Here is a 15,860-nt window from a genome sequence, read left to right on the forward strand (position 1 = left end):
TGACACTGCACAGACAATTAAGACTGTTTACAAGTGGTTTGATCAATTTTGTAATGGATCTGACTTGGTTGAAGACAAAAAAATATCAGGACGTCCTTCAACATCAATAACCGAGGAAAATGTTGAAACGTTTCATTCTTCATCATAACAACACTCCTTGGAACACATCCCTTCTAGTACGACAATTTCTGTTGGAAAAAAAAAATTACGCTGTGTTCGCATCCACCTTATTCGCCGGATCTGGCAACGTGCGACTTCTGGCTGTTCCCTAAATTAAAAACGACCATGAAAGGCAAACAATTTCAATCCATTGAGGACATCCATGCAACCACGACAGCCCAACTAAAGACACTCTTAAAAGAAAACTTCCAGAACTGCTTCGCAAAGTGGCAGGAGTGTTGGGATAAGTGCATTCGAAGTGGAGGAGAGAATTTTGAGGGTGACTAGTAGTTGTAACTCTTTTACTGCAATAAATGTTTCTTTTATAAAACATTTTTTTCAAATTTCATATCTATTTTCCTATCAGTGTAAATATCTATACACACTTTCAATTGAGTAACTCTATTCAAAACCGTAGTGTGTATGAAAAAATTTGGATGGTTGTTTAAATAAAATACTACTTCCGATTGAGTAATTTTTGTCAAATTTCATATCTGTTTGCTTTTTATCATAATAAATATCTATACAAAATATGAATCATCTATCTGTAATTATAACCATAGTTTATTTGAAAATACGCAAAAGTATTCAGTTCAAGTACCACTTCTGGTTGCTCGATTTTTCTCAAATTTCATATCTTATTTTTCATCATTTCTAATATCCACACAAAATTTGAATCACATATCTTTATTTATGGCCACAGTTTACTTAAAAAAAACCCTGAAATGCGTTAAGGTAAAGTACCACTTCTGGTCACCGGAAAAAAATTTGATAGGATTCCTTATTTTTGATATAAAGCAGTTGTACAAAATCTCATTGACCTATGCCAAAGCATTTTCAAGTTATCATGATTACACACAGGCAGACATAATTTCAAAAATGGTATTTTTGGACTCAGGAAAGTCTAAAACGTCAAGATTCATCAAACTCTCTAGGTCAATTTTTTTCACAATTCCTATACTTTCTCTATACTAAAGTACAAATGAAAAAATATTTAAAACACCTAAGGAACACAAAGGGATTGCCCAGTAATTACTCAATCATTCAAAACAAGGGAAGTAAGATCATCATAGATGTACATTTCACTAAACCAAATACACATATATGAATAATTTACTTAATCAAATAAGGTAACTGAAAGTAAAGCACTCAAAAAAGAATCAAGTGAAACAAGGCAATGTTTTCTTTATCATTGCCACTTTCAGCCTATGCTTTATTTAATTATTATTTACTGCAAGACATGTTTAAGTGATGCATCAGATCTCACAAAGGTTACCTTGCTCATTGCTTTATTTAAATAAACTGAACTACAGCTTCAGTGGAAACCTGCAATACTTTACCCTCTACTTCAATTTTACTCAGTAAGTGAATGTGATATTTTCAAAGACTTGTGATTTAAGTCAAACTAATTTCAGCACATCAATTTGGCAGTTATAAATCCATAACCTCTAATTTGTCAACTTACGAGACATATTTTCCCACTTCTATTTGGATGATGGAATCTTTCAATTGCACTTCAAGCATCTGATCTTGCGGCACCATAGACTCTCCAGGCTTGGAAGGACGAGGAGAGAAAATTCGCAGAAATCCCTTGTAGCTTCCCACTATGATCTTGTCTGTTTAACAAAAAAAAAGAAAAATTAACTGCTACACAAGAAATGATGTTTCTAAAGTGAACCAAATGTGCTAATGGAAGAAAACTGACCAAAGTTTAAAAATAATAAAAATTGCCAAAAAATAGTTTCAGGTTGTGATGTACCAAGAAAAAACAATGAAGAATAAAACAAAAAAAAAATCAACTGTCCAGAAATTTTCAAAAGAACTATCAAACCACATTTTTCCTAAGACGAGACATGAATCACATGCCTAGGTTCAGAGTATCAAAAGCATCTAAAGACATCTCAATTACAAAGATAAATGACAATTCTGCAACCTCACGATCCCAAACTCTCCTTTGGAACCTGCATCTTAGTTTACCTGCAAAATGAATGTGAGATACACCAACATTATAGTGAGTTTAGTTAACTTGTGAATAATCCACTAAAGATATGAATGGCAAGATTGTACATACAAATGGAGGCCAAAACAATTTAAAGGAAAAAAGTAAAGCATGCAATTAAATCTGCTTAATTTGACTACATTTATCATGTTCTTAATGAAAGCAGTGGCAACAAATCTGGGAGTATTAATAATAGTAGTGGTGTAAAATCATATATGTATTATTTTTTATTTATTGGTGTAATTTCATGTTATCTTTTATATATTAAAGGTTACTTTTGTTATTAAAAAAGCAATGCAGCATAGGTGTTAAACACTCCGTCAGTCCAGAGATCTGTCAATTGTAAGTGAGCAGACAAACCTCCTCATCAGGAATTGTATCTGTACTACTCCCTCAGCTGTTTTCCTTCACAGAACTGACACTACAAACAGTGTTCCAGGTGTGGATCTCAGTTTTGAGGCTCTCCCTACACATCTGCCCAATAGCGTCCCTGCAGTCTGCCTCATCTGCTTTGCCTGCACAGATTTACCACCAGCCTTGCTGGTTTGCTTGGGGTCAATAGCAACTCAATCTGACACATTTTTCCCAGCACCTGAGCACAAAGCTCAGTCATCTATCTCCAGCTCCCTTCTTACCTCACATCTAAACAAGACACTGAGATACTCCATTTGAGGAGGAGTTTAAGTATTTTATCCCAGTATCTCACTGGTTTACTTTCACCTCATCCCCAACCTGTAGAGTAGGCTCTTTTTTTCTTGACACTTCATTCCTTTACTATGAGTAGTGATATCTTTCACATCTTCTACAACTCCATGGTGGCCAGTACGATTTTCTACGCTGTGGTTTACCGGGCTAGGAACATCCCTTCAATTTCAACAGAGTGCAGACATTTTTGAAAAATACAGTGCCCTCCATACGGTTTAGTATAAAGACACATTTTTCTTTGATTTACCCTTCTGCTCCTCAATATAAAATTACAAATCAAACAATTCAGAAGTACACATTACAGACTTTAATTTGAGGGTATTTGCATACATTTCAGTCACAATATATAGAAACTACAATAATTTATATACATGGTGTCAACTTCCCACTCCATAATTTCAAGGCACCAGAATTTTAGGAACAACTGGCATCACAGGTGTTTCTGATTAATACATAGGTGTGTTCCATTGCTTCATTAGTGCAGGCATATAAGATACCTGGGCTTGCTTCTACCTACAGACTACCTTCAGAGGCTGCAGTTGCCATTGTTCAACATGAGGACAGGAGCTGTACCAATGAAGTCAAAGAAGTCATTATAACAATGAAAAACAATAAATACACCATTAGATACATCAGTAAAACCTTAGGATTACCTAAATTAACTGTCTTGAATACCATTAAGAAGAAAGAAAATACTAGTGAGATCGGTAATTGCCAAGGCACTGGTAGGCCAAGGAAGAAAGATATCCACTGCTGATGAGAGAATCATCCTCAGTATGTTAAAGAAAAAGCTCCAAATACCTGTCCAACAGATCAGAAGCAGTCTTCAGGAGGTGGATGTGTATGTGTTAGACTACTATTCGCAGATGACTTCAAGAACAGAAATACAGTGGCCACACTGCAAGATGCCAACCACTAGTTAGCCACATAGACATGATATTTCTGAAATGGACAGACCATGTAGAAAAAGTCTGCGGTGGGTTGGCACCCTGCCCGGGATTGGTTCCTGCCTTGTGCCCTGTGTTGGCTGGGATTGGCTCCAGCAGACCCCCGTGACCCTGTGTTTTGATTCAGTGGGTTGGACAATGGATGGAGGGATGTAGAAAAAGTGTTGCCATTTCTACATTGCAAAATAAATATGTAAGCAAATACTGTTAAGTGAAAGTCTGCAATGTGCACTCTAATCACATCTGAATTGTTTGAAAATTTTAAACCGTGGAGCAGAGGGGTAAATCAAGGAAAAATTTATTTTTGTCCCAAATATAATGGAGGGCACTGTAAGTGCCATTGGTTTATATAGGTGTTCACAAACCTCAAAGTACTCTAGGATAAATGCTACATAGACCCAGAGATTTAAGCTAAGCAATTACAATTTCCAAATCAATAAGTACTTCCTTCGTAGTCCTGGTATTTTTGTAAGGTTATCTATTTCTTCCCACAAGTAAACTTCAGAAAAGTACAAGTTCAGAACATTCAATATTTGTATATTTTAGTTCACCCTTAATGTTCCCGATACACTTCTCCTCCTTCACTGTTTTTAACTACTAAAATACTACAAGAATCTTTTTGGGCAATCACTGGCCTTTTTTGTAATATTTAATTTTAACCACCTTTTCAATATCCTCTTTTAATGATTTTTCTCATGCTCTCATTAGCCCTATGGTTAATGCTGGTATTACACTTAGGACAACTACGACTCTTCCTAGAGCTGGCCGTCTCTAGGAACTGAGCACTCAGAGGAGAATGGCATTGAAAATGGTACAAGAGGTGACCAAAGACTCGATTGTTACTCTGGCTGAACTCCAGAGAACCTAAGTGGAGATGGGGAAACCCCAAAAAGACAATTGTGACTTGAACTCAATTGAATATCTCAGGAAACACCTGAAAATAGCTGTCCACCAATGGTCTCCGTCCAACCGGACATGGATTGAGAAGATCTGCAGAGAAGGATGGCAGAAAATACCCAAATCCAGGTGTGCAAAGCTTGTTGCATCAAACCCAAGATGACTCCAGACTGTACTTGCTACCAAAAAGTGTATCAACTAAGTAATATATACTGGATGGATGGATACTTGATTAATCCCAAGGGGAAATTCGCATACTCCAGCAGCAGCATACTGATAAAAAACAATATTAAAGAGAGATAAAAATGCAGGTATAACAGACAATAACTTTGTATAATGTTAAAGTTTTCTAATGTTGTCGAGCACATGCACTGGTCTTCCAGCGACAGCTGTTGAGGGACAGATTGTGGTATGTAGCTTGCAATCAACTGACAAGATTTCAACAAAAGTTATAGGCATACATTTAGTTTTAATTGGGTTAAAATTTAGTACATATGTTTTAACAAATAGGCAAAGTAGCAGAGCAGAGCTGAATGTCATGCCTTAGATCCAGTGCTGCTGCAATAATCACTGGCTCCCAGTGAAGCTATACTGCACAGATGAAACAAAACCCTCAACACATGCAGGATTAAATGTATACAATGCACATTCAGCTTTTTGTGAGTTGATTACAGCTTTGCATAATACCCTCTAGCTGTTACTAGTCTAGACTAGATGAAGTTGCACCGACAGCAAGAGGCATTTTTTATTTTGTTAAAATAATGCTAAGCACATAAGTAGTGATGGGGTGGAGGGTGCAACACCCATGTGTAATGCTGAAAATTTTCAGGACACTGCATGTTTCACAGAGAATACAGAATTGTACATTTGGCAACTTTACTGCAGAACAGGGTGAACCTAAAATGTTCATTTATGGCGCTCAGGACACCTGCTCTACAGTAATGTGATCACCAGGATTAAAAGCACGAAAGTCATAGAAGACATTCTGGAAACACAACACAACAACACACCAAAGCCTACAAAATGGAAAAAATGTCAAATCAATTTTAATTTTCTTTATTTTTCAATTTATTTGAAAATGCTGAAAAATGCTTAAAAACCACTTAAAAACACTTGAGAGAAAAAAAACACCTGAAAAAGCCCAAAAAATCTTGAAAAAGTTTGAAAGACACTTGTAAAAAGCCAATAAAAAGCTTGAGAGTGAAGCAAAAAAAAAAAAAAAAAAAAGAAACACACTGAAAATTTACAATGCTCAAGTGTGAAATTGAGTACCAAAGTAAATGTGTAGTATCAGCCTTTATTCAAGTAGTGATGCTTCATTGGTACTTTATTAAGATCATGTTCCATTTTTTTGTTTACTGTTTCTTCCTTTAATTGCATATTGTTGTTGTATTGTCTCATAGGTCAAGCAATGCTCTTTGCTTTGTTACTCTTTGAGAATTTTTATAGCAGAATTCTGTCCCTTACATTGTGGATTCAACACTATTTCTGATATATTATCCCTGCAAGAATCCTAAACTATTTTTAAAAAAATGTTTCTTAGTACCTTTCAACAAGGGTGGTTGTGCCCACTTTGATACCTGACCTCACAGTGGATCATTCCCTTCACCAAAAAAAAATTCTCACTACGCCGCATTGTTCAACAATGGTGCAATCCTGCAGCAGAGTCCATGTTCATTTAACCTTGGCTTGAACTAGACTAATGATAGAACACTGCACGAACATTCTGTATTGCTTCAGCTTCTGTTCATTACAGTTACCACATAATTTTCAAATTGCCTTTAATTTTTGATTTACCCTCACAATAATATTAATAATAACAACAATATTGGGCGGCAAGGTGGTTCAGTGGTAGAAAGGAAGGAATAAGTGGAAGCGGATGGACACTGGTATTCACGTCTACATGGAGACTGAATGTTCTCCACGGAAGCTCTAGTTTCTTCCCACAGTACAATCACATGCAGGTCAGGTGAAATGGCGTTGCAAAAATTGCCCTGGTGTGTGTGTTTGCCTGCCAGAGACCAGTGCATCATCCAGGGAGTGATCTTGCCTAGCTTCCAATGCTTGCTGGGATAGGTTCCAGCTGTACCGCGACCCTACCTTGGATAAGCAGATTAGGAAGATAGATGGATGGATGCCTATAACATCTGTTCAGTTTTTGTCACATGATTGCACGCTATGTGCAGGCTCAATATTCTCTTTCACTGAAGTATACACATACTTTATGAACCTTGAGGAAGCAGGCAATGCGAAATAAAGAAATGCTTCAGTGTTCTCTCCCCAGAAATTTTTTTCAGCTGGGTGGCATGAAAAAGTGGCCGAGTGGGACGGGACGGGGAAATTTGGTGGTGGGGAAAATTAAATGTGCACTATTTTTATTAGTTAATTATTATTATTTATTTTCCAATGCTCAATATGACTTTCTTTTTTAAGGTTTGACACTTGTGACAGAATATTTTTATTAAATTTAAGAAGTATCCAATTCAGGATCCTTCAGCCCTAACAAAAATTTTAAATAACAATTGTTATGACATAAACCAAGAGGCACAAGTATTGTCACTGTCGGGAAGAAAAGTCAAGTCAAGTCAAGTCAACTTTATTTATAAAGCACTTTACATACAACAGCCGCTGACCAAAGTGCTGAACATAGATTAAAATAAATTTTAAACAAAAACAAAATAATAAATAAGTAAATAAAATACAATAAATAAAACTAATTAAAACATAGTAAAAACAACTAAACAGAGTTAAAACAGAGTAAAATCAACTGCTCACACAGGATCAAACGCCAAACCAAAAAGGTAAGTCTTAAGAGCAGACTTGAAAATGGGCAGTGAGGAGGCCTGTCTAATGTGGATCGGCAGTGAATTCCAGAGCCTTGGAGCCACAACGGAAAAAGCCCTATCCCCCCTGAGCTTTTGCCGAGTCCTAGGCACATCCAGAAGCAGCTGACCAGCTGATCTGAGTGAGCAGGAAGGAGAGTGCATATGCAGCAGCTCAGCGAGGTAGGGCGGAGCAAGCCCATTTAAGGACTTAAAAACAAATAAAAGAATCTTAAAATTAACTCTAAACTGAACAGGCAGCCAGTGCAGTGAGGATAATACAGGTGTAATGTGCTCATTCTTTCACGTGCCAGTTAAAAGGCGTGCAGCAGCATTTTGCACCAGCTGCAGCTGAGACAGGGTGGACTGGCTAACACCAACATACAACGAATTACAATAGTCCAACCGGATTGTAATGAAGGAGTGGATTACTGTTGTAAATTGATCTTTGGAAAGAATGTTTTTTATCTTCGCCAAAGGTCTTAGCTGAAAAAAAAACAGATTTCACCACCGCACTGATCTGACCGTCCAGTCTAAAATCCTCATCTATCCTAAAACCCAAATTTGTAATAACAGGGGTACCATATTGTGCAAGGTGACCCAAATTTACAGGAGCAGAAGTAGAAATAGACCCACTGGTGCCCCCAGGACCAAAAACTATAACCTCTGTCTTATTTTCATTAAAATTTAAAAAGTTCACTGCCATCAAAGCTTTCACCTCTTCTAGGCACATAACCAAAGTTTGTATGGAGTAAGCATCCTTGCGTTTGAGGGGTACATAAACCTCAGTATCGTCTGCATAACAATGGAAAGCAATTTTATGCTTTCTAAGAATAGAGCCAAGAGGCAGGAGATACAAAGAAAATAGCAGAGGACCAAGTATGGAGCCTTGCGGAACTCTACATGATAGTGAAGCAGAGGAAGATCTAAATTCATCTAGCCTCACTGAAAAAGTTCTTTGAGTCAAGTACGATTCAAACCACGCCAAGGCAGTACCACGAATGCCCACACAGTGCTCCAGACGAGATAATAAAATACTATGATCTATAGTATCAAAAGCAGCTGTTAAATCGAGCACAACTAAAATCACATAATCACCCGAGTCTGTTGCCAAAAGGATGTCATTAAAAACCTTCAGTAATGCGGTTTCAGTACTGTGAAGCGGCTTAAAACCAGATTGAAACACTTCGAGCACATCACTTTCATCTAAAAAGGCTTTCAATTGAATATATACACTTCTCTCCAAAATTTTGGAGAGAAATGGAAGCTTGGAAATCGGTCTAAAATTGAATAGCACAGTGGGATCTAGGCTTGGTTTTTTGATCAACGGTTGCACTATGGCATGTTTAAACAAATTAGGAACTATGCCCAAGGAAAGGCTGCTATTGATAATAGCAAGAACAGATGGCTCTAAAACAGAAATAATCTCTTTAAAAAGAGAAGGTGGGACAACATCAAAAGGAGAACCTGAGGGCTTCAACTGACCAACAATCTCATATAGACAAGATAGAGTCACCGGCTCAAACTGATAAAAAACAGCAGAGCAGGGGAGAACAGCTAAGGGGTCATAAACAGTGAGAGGTATATGAGCCCTAACATTATTCACCTTATCCACAAAGAAGTGCAAAAATTTCTCACATGTCTCAAAAGAAGGTTCCATACAGGCATTCTGTGGAGCATTTAAAACCCTATCTATAATGTCAAATAACACACGAGGTTTGTGACAGTTTGACAGAAAAATATTTGACATGTACGCTCTTTTGGCATCTTTCACAATAAACTGATAACGACGCCAACAGTCTTTCAATACTTGAAACGATACATGCAAATTGTCCTTTCTCCACTTGCGCTCAGCTTTTCGGCACTCGCGTCTGACAGCGCGAGTTGTGTCATTCAGCCAGGGCTCGGATTTCATTTTAGGCTAAAACAATGAAAAAAAGTATGGGAAACCTAATGAAGAAAAATTTTAAAATATTCTTCAAAACCAACTTTCATTTTCAGAAGGTGTCTTCAGTTAAATATTTATTCTTTTCTTCCTAGAGGCCCAGTTGTCTGCAGCTTTCCCATAATCAAAGTCCTCAGGATCTGGGCCCTCCAAGGAGATCAGCATTAGATTATTTAGCGTGCTTTGATTCATGCGATTTCTTACACAAGTCTTGATCCTTTTAAGGGCAGAAAAACCCCTTTCACATTCAGCTGTGCTCACTGGGATCACTAACCCAATATAAGCTAGTTTGGCTAAATTTGGAAACGACTCTTTGAGCTCTGATGTCGTTGCCATTTTTAGTAAAATATGTTTTGGACTTAAGTCTTTGTATGATAGACTTCTGATAATTTTTGACGCAACTGTCCATTCTTGCCTGCTACTTTCATATTTTAAATTTGGAGGGCTACCATTTTTGGAGTGATGATTGAAAAGAATTTCAGCAGACTCACTTGAATCGTGAGTTTCTGCATTGAAAACCTTTGAAAAGTTGGAAATAATTGGCATGTCAGGGAATCTTTCATCTAGGTGCTTGACAACTGTCTCTAGGTATTTATCATATACTAGCCAACCCGCGGCGTACCATACGCCGCATAATCAGGCCGCTTTTTTAATGATTTTTAAGCACAGGGAAAAAATTAACATTTGAAAAATCCGGAGGAGAGGGGAAGGACGTTGATGGGCGGGGTGTAGCCTCGCGAAGCATCAACACATTTGAAGCAATTGTGTCGGAAATCATATTGAAGCTTCGAAGCATTTGACACTCGCCTCTCTCGTGACTCCTCCTGGCCATTTTCATTAACGTTACAGAAAGTTATGATACACTTCAATGACGTCTGTTAAAAGTCGTATTGCTTTTATTTTTCGTAGGTACAGACTGACAACGAAGAGAAGGGTTTGGCAGCAGATTCTAGTGTCTGATGTCTAAAAAATATAAATATAACTAATGCCGACAGGCAGAATGCACTATACGATAGCAAGAGTTAAACAAAATAAGACGCCTCCCGGCTCTTTCAATTAGTATTTACTTTTGTACTGTATCATTAAAATCGCTCTTGTTATTAGTATTATAATTAACCCTGATCTTTTGTTGAGATCACATTTAATAGCCTTAAATGTTTTGTTTGGTCTGTCTTAATTAAAACGGAGTAGACAGAAAATAAAGGTTTATCCCTGTACTTTGCCATGATATAGGTAAGGACATTTGAGAAAGAAAATGTGAAATCCTTAAATCACAGATGTCATTATTCGATCAAGTACTAAAAACACAGTGTCGAAACCTTAGTATAGAACGGCGCATCACTGTTTGCGATTCTGGCCGCTTTTCGCGTACTGAGTTGTTTGGGAGTCACAGTTGAGAAACAGTTTTTTAATGTCTTTTAAGCACAGGGGAAAAAATGAACATGTGGCCCGGTGCATTGTGGAACATTGTGGGTTCACTTCCCGGTTTGTCCCTGTGTGGATAGCAAATTATACGCGACAAACAAACTGTTTTACACGCTGCAAACCAATCCGCGCCGCTTTTTCAATGTTTTTTAATCCTTCCAGTTGCTAATTAACTAACTAACACCCACCCACTCAGCTTGTGTGAAAAAAATGCGCCCGTTCTTTTATCAAAGACTTGGTGATCATGTTTTGTAGACTCAATATATATTGGCTTTTCACTCAGCGCGAGGGCGCGCATTCATCTGGGATTATTACATCTTGCTAGACTAATCTGCTACACGGCTGCGTTTGAAAAACCGACTTATCCCGGATGAGTTTCACTGGCATTAATGATTAGGAATCTGGTTGGAACAAAACCCTGCAGCCACAGGGGTTCACCAGGACCGAGTTTAGCAAACACTGCTGAACAGAGACGAAACCAACTCAGGTGAGGAGTGGGGGCGGGCAAAGTAATTGGAGGTATTGATTATTCAGTGTTGTTTGCCTGGGTGTCTGATCTGCTCAACAGGATTATAAATAAAAGGAAAACAATGTGAAGGCAATGTCACAGGTGATCCTGTGGTATAGCGGGTCCACACCTCCCCTTCAAAAGCCCATTTTTAAATAAATAATCATCGCACTCACAGTGTAGACTCGTGGTTTAGGCATTTCTCCCCTGTGCAGTGTGTGAGCGAGTGAGGAGAGAGAGAGAAAGCCAGTATGTTACAGTGAGCGAGAGCAGGCTTGAAGGCAATGTGTTCCTGTGGTATAGCGGGTCCATAGCTCACATTCAATATTAGTATTATAATTAACCCTGATCTTTTCTTGAGATCACATTTAATAGCCTTAAATGTTTTGTTTGGTCTGTCTTAATTAAAACAGAGTAGACAGAAAATAAAGGTTTATCCCTGTACTTTGCCATGATATAGGTAAGCACATTTGAGAAAGAAAATGTGAAATCCTTAAATCACAGATGTCATTATTCGATCAAGTACTAAAATCTGCAGTGCTTTGAAAGCTCGACACAGTGTCGAAACCTTAGTATAGAACGGCACATCACTACCTGTGAGTCACGTAGAGTTTTCATTGTTGTTTGCGATTCTGGCCGTTTTTCGTGTACTGAGTTGTTCGGGAGTCACAGTTGAGAAACAGTTTTTTAATGTCTTTTAAGCACAGGGGAAAAAATGAACATGTGGCCCGGTGCATTGTGGAACATTGTGGGTTCACTTCCCGGTTTGTCCCTGTGTGGATAGCAAATTATACGCGACAAACAAACTGTTTTACACGCTGCAAACCAATCCGCGCCGCTTTTTCAATGTTTTTTAATCCTTCCAGTTGCTAATTAACTAACTAACACCCACCCACTCAGCTTGTGTGAAAAAAATGCGCCCGTTCTTTTATCAAAGACTTGGTGATCATGTTTTGTAGACTCAATATATATTGGCTTTTCACTCAGCGCGAGGCCGCGCATTCATCTGGGATTATTACATCTTGCTAGACTAATCTGCTACACGGCTGCGTTTGAAAAACCGACTTATCCCGGATGAGTTTCACTGGCATTAATGATTAGGAATCTGGTTGGAACAAAACCCTGCAGCCACAGGGGTTCACCAGGACCGAGTTTAGCAAACACTGCTGAACAGAGACGAAACCGACTCAGGTGAGGAGTGGGGGCGGGCAAAGTAATTGGAGGTATTGATTATTCAGTGTTGTTTGCCTGGGTGTCTGATGTGCTCAACAGGATTATAAATAAAAGGAAAACAATGTGAAGGCAATGTCACAGGTGATCCTGTGGTATGTGTGTGTGTGTGCGCTCTCTCTCTCTCTCTCGCGCTGCCTCTGTGGCGTTGCCTCTGTGTGTGTGTGCGTCTGTGTATGCCTCTGTTTCTCTCTGGAGTTGCCTCTCTGTCTGTATGTGTGTGTGCTAATGCGATTAATGAAAAGTCAACGTAGCTCAGAGCTGCAAGTGGAATGTGGCACAGACAAACAGAAATGACGGCATGTTTTTCGAGGCGGGCATTGCCTGTGTGTGTGTGTGTGTGTTCGCTCGCGCTCTCTCTCTCTCTCTCTCTCTCTCTCTCTGCCTGCCTGTGTGTGCCTCTGTCTCTCTCTCGCGCTGCCTCTGTGTGAACCAAGATTCCACTGAGGTTGACTAATGAAAAGTCAACGTAGCTCAGAGCTGCAAGTGGAATGTGGCACAGACAAACAGAAATGACATGTTTTTCGAGGCATCGCGTCCGAGTTGGTGGGCGTGACTGTGATTTTTTCGTCGTATCCAATGGTCTAAGAGTTGATGGGCGTGGCTCCTTCCTGCGTGCGCCATTGGCGTCTTACTTGTCGGCGGTTTAGTGAATCCACGCCCCTTCCGGCGTGCTTTCCATGGTCGGCTACTTGTTTCCTGGCTTAGTGAATTATATATATAGATTGCAGTTTTTAATGACATTACATCACTCTGTGTATAAACAATGCAGAGATCTAACCATTCTTCTGCCAGACAATGATGAAGGCTTTGAAAATATCTCCCAGGAGTGTCTTTCAACTCCATGATGGACAATTTTGTGGCAAGAAAAATTGGCTCAATTTCGGTAAGATTGACATCTTGCCTTTGCCAAGCCTTAGATAAGTTGGACAACAAAGGTAATATGTGTGAAAGCATCATCAGAGAGGAAACAAAATTGTATATTTTAATACATCTGCTTAATCCTTCAGCTGTGATGTCATTTCGTTCAGTGGCCTCTCTTTCCAGCGCAGCTATGACACTCATCATTGTGACAATGCGGGTTCCGCTCCATGCTCCCATCTTCCTTCTAGGACCTCTCGAACCCGACACTGTCGGTAATGTCATTGATGAGCTGGACAGTGAGGCACAACAATGAAGCAAGGGGATGGTGCAAAAAGTGCAAAAGTGTTTTTATTTAAAATCAACAAACCAAAAACAAAGTGTCCAAATTAAAGTGCAGTGCATCAAAGTTAATAAATAAATAATCCATAAAAACCAGTGAATTGTGGAGGTCAAAAACACACTAGAAAAAAATCCTTTAAAAACAACTAAGTTAAAACAATGGCTGGAAGCAGTCTTTTAAAACAAAGCCCGATGCATTCTTTTAGTGGTGACTCCCCTGTTTCTCCCATCCAGGCTATGTGCCAGGGGAGTCACCCTACATGCAGCTGACCTTCTTCACAGTACTGGTCTGGTGGCTTTTCCGATCCCTGGCTCCGGTTCTGCTCACCCAGACTGAGACTTGGGCTCACCAGCGACCAGGACGCTCACACTGGGGCTACCATTTCCCAAGTCCCCAACTCCCACTGCGGCAAGCCAACCTTCTCCCGGTCACTCCCGCCTTCGGGTGCTGGCCAAACACCCCACTCAGGCTCGCCTCTCCCAGCTGCCTACAAACAGCGCAAGTCTGAGCTCGCTTGCTCACTTTCCCTCTCTCACCGGCTTTCTCCGTCCTGCTTCCTTCTTCTCCATTAACCTCCAATTCTTTCTTTTCTTTCCCCTTAGCCGCCTCGCGCTTCTATTATTCATCACGGGGGTGTGGATCAGGTGTGGCAATTAGCAGCTCCCGGCATCAATTCTGGATGCGAATGACTCCTCACCTGTGCACTTAAGCGAGGACCACCCGCATCACGAATTCACCCGGGAACCGCTCCGGCCACACTACCACTACCCCTATCTAAGACGCGAGTGCAGTGATTATTTATTTAAAAAGTGGCCCTGTTGACTTGAGTTGTGGACCTGCTACACCACAATCATACACTGTCGTAGTAACTGCACTGCAAAGTCATGAGACAGCCATCTAGTGTCACTGGCCATTTTCAGCTTAATCTGGGGAATGTTCAGAATATTTTGAATTTCCATTAAACCAGCCATCCTAACTGAAGAATTTTGGAAGAAATTGAACAGCTGCCTTAAGATGTCGTTCAGTTTTGTTAAATAAGGTACAGCAGCTGCTGCTTGGGCATTTGCAAGGGCCAATTGGTGGTTTACACAGTGGCAGTTGACCAACAGTCCAGATGTTTTATCTTTAAGCAGTTTTGCCGCACCTTTCTGTTTCCCAATCATAACAGCCGCTCCATTTGACCCTAGTCCAATCCAACCAGATTAGCACTTTTCAAGCCTAGAGTGTCCATAGTTTCACTTAGTGTGTTGGTTATAGTCTCCACTTTGCCATCAATCATATTGCGGGTTGATACAAAACTAATTCTGACTTCTTTAGTGACCTGGCAAACATATTTAATGTAAATAATTAATTGTTTTATAACTGAGATATCAGTGGTTTCATCACACAGAATACTAAAAAAAATTTGTGTGTGTGTATTTTCAGTATATTAGACTTTATTTCTGATGTTGAGACATTCAGCAGCTCTTGCATTATTCTTTCAGAGGTGTAATGTGCATTTTTACCAACATTGAGATGCTGTAAAAAGGAACAACCCATTTCTTTACAGTGTTCCAACAGCTTTTCAAACAATGTTGTATGTGGAAACTCATTTTTTTGCCAACCAATGCATGGATCTTAAAGCTCCCACAAAGGCATCTCTCTGTAAATTATTTAACACAGATAGAGATCTTTCAATTTGACTGATTCCAGTTTGCTCTAGTACACGCTTTCCTAAAAGGTCAGCAGAAGACTCGATGTGCATTTTACTTTTTTCATGGTCCAGCAAGATTTCTTTTTGAATTCTTGTGTATGGCACATTTACCCAAGGTAACCCCTCGTTGGGGGGGTGTTTGTTTGAATATTTCAGGCACAATGGGCACCACATACCATTTTCTTTGACCATTAGCCAATTAAAATCTTTAAACCATTGTTTGTTTATGCTGGATAAGCGGTGCTTAGATTTATCAATTGGCAGGGCTGTGTGCTGAAGAGATTTCCCCTGATGGCCCAGCCTCTACAATGTCTTTGTCTGAAATT

At 39.4% G+C, this 15,860-nt stretch overlaps 1 protein-coding gene across 3 annotated transcripts in view; it reads right to left on the minus strand.

The window, feature by feature from the left end:
* Positions 1 to 15,860, minus strand: part of bbs9 (Bardet-Biedl syndrome 9) — a 425,985-nt gene that overhangs the window by 396,435 nt on the left and 13,690 nt on the right. For all 3 annotated transcript variants that reach the window (XM_051935893.1, XM_051935892.1, XM_051935891.1), the window contains exon 3: positions 1,625 to 1,775. In XM_051935893.1, coding sequence (XP_051791853.1) covers positions 1,625 to 1,775 — 151 coding nt within the window. The remainder of the gene's footprint in view (positions 1 to 1,624; positions 1,776 to 15,860) is intronic.

This window comes from Erpetoichthys calabaricus, chromosome 13 (genome assembly GCF_900747795.2).
Source record: "Erpetoichthys calabaricus chromosome 13, fErpCal1.3, whole genome shotgun sequence".
Taxonomy (NCBI): domain Eukaryota; kingdom Metazoa; phylum Chordata; class Cladistia; order Polypteriformes; family Polypteridae; genus Erpetoichthys; species Erpetoichthys calabaricus.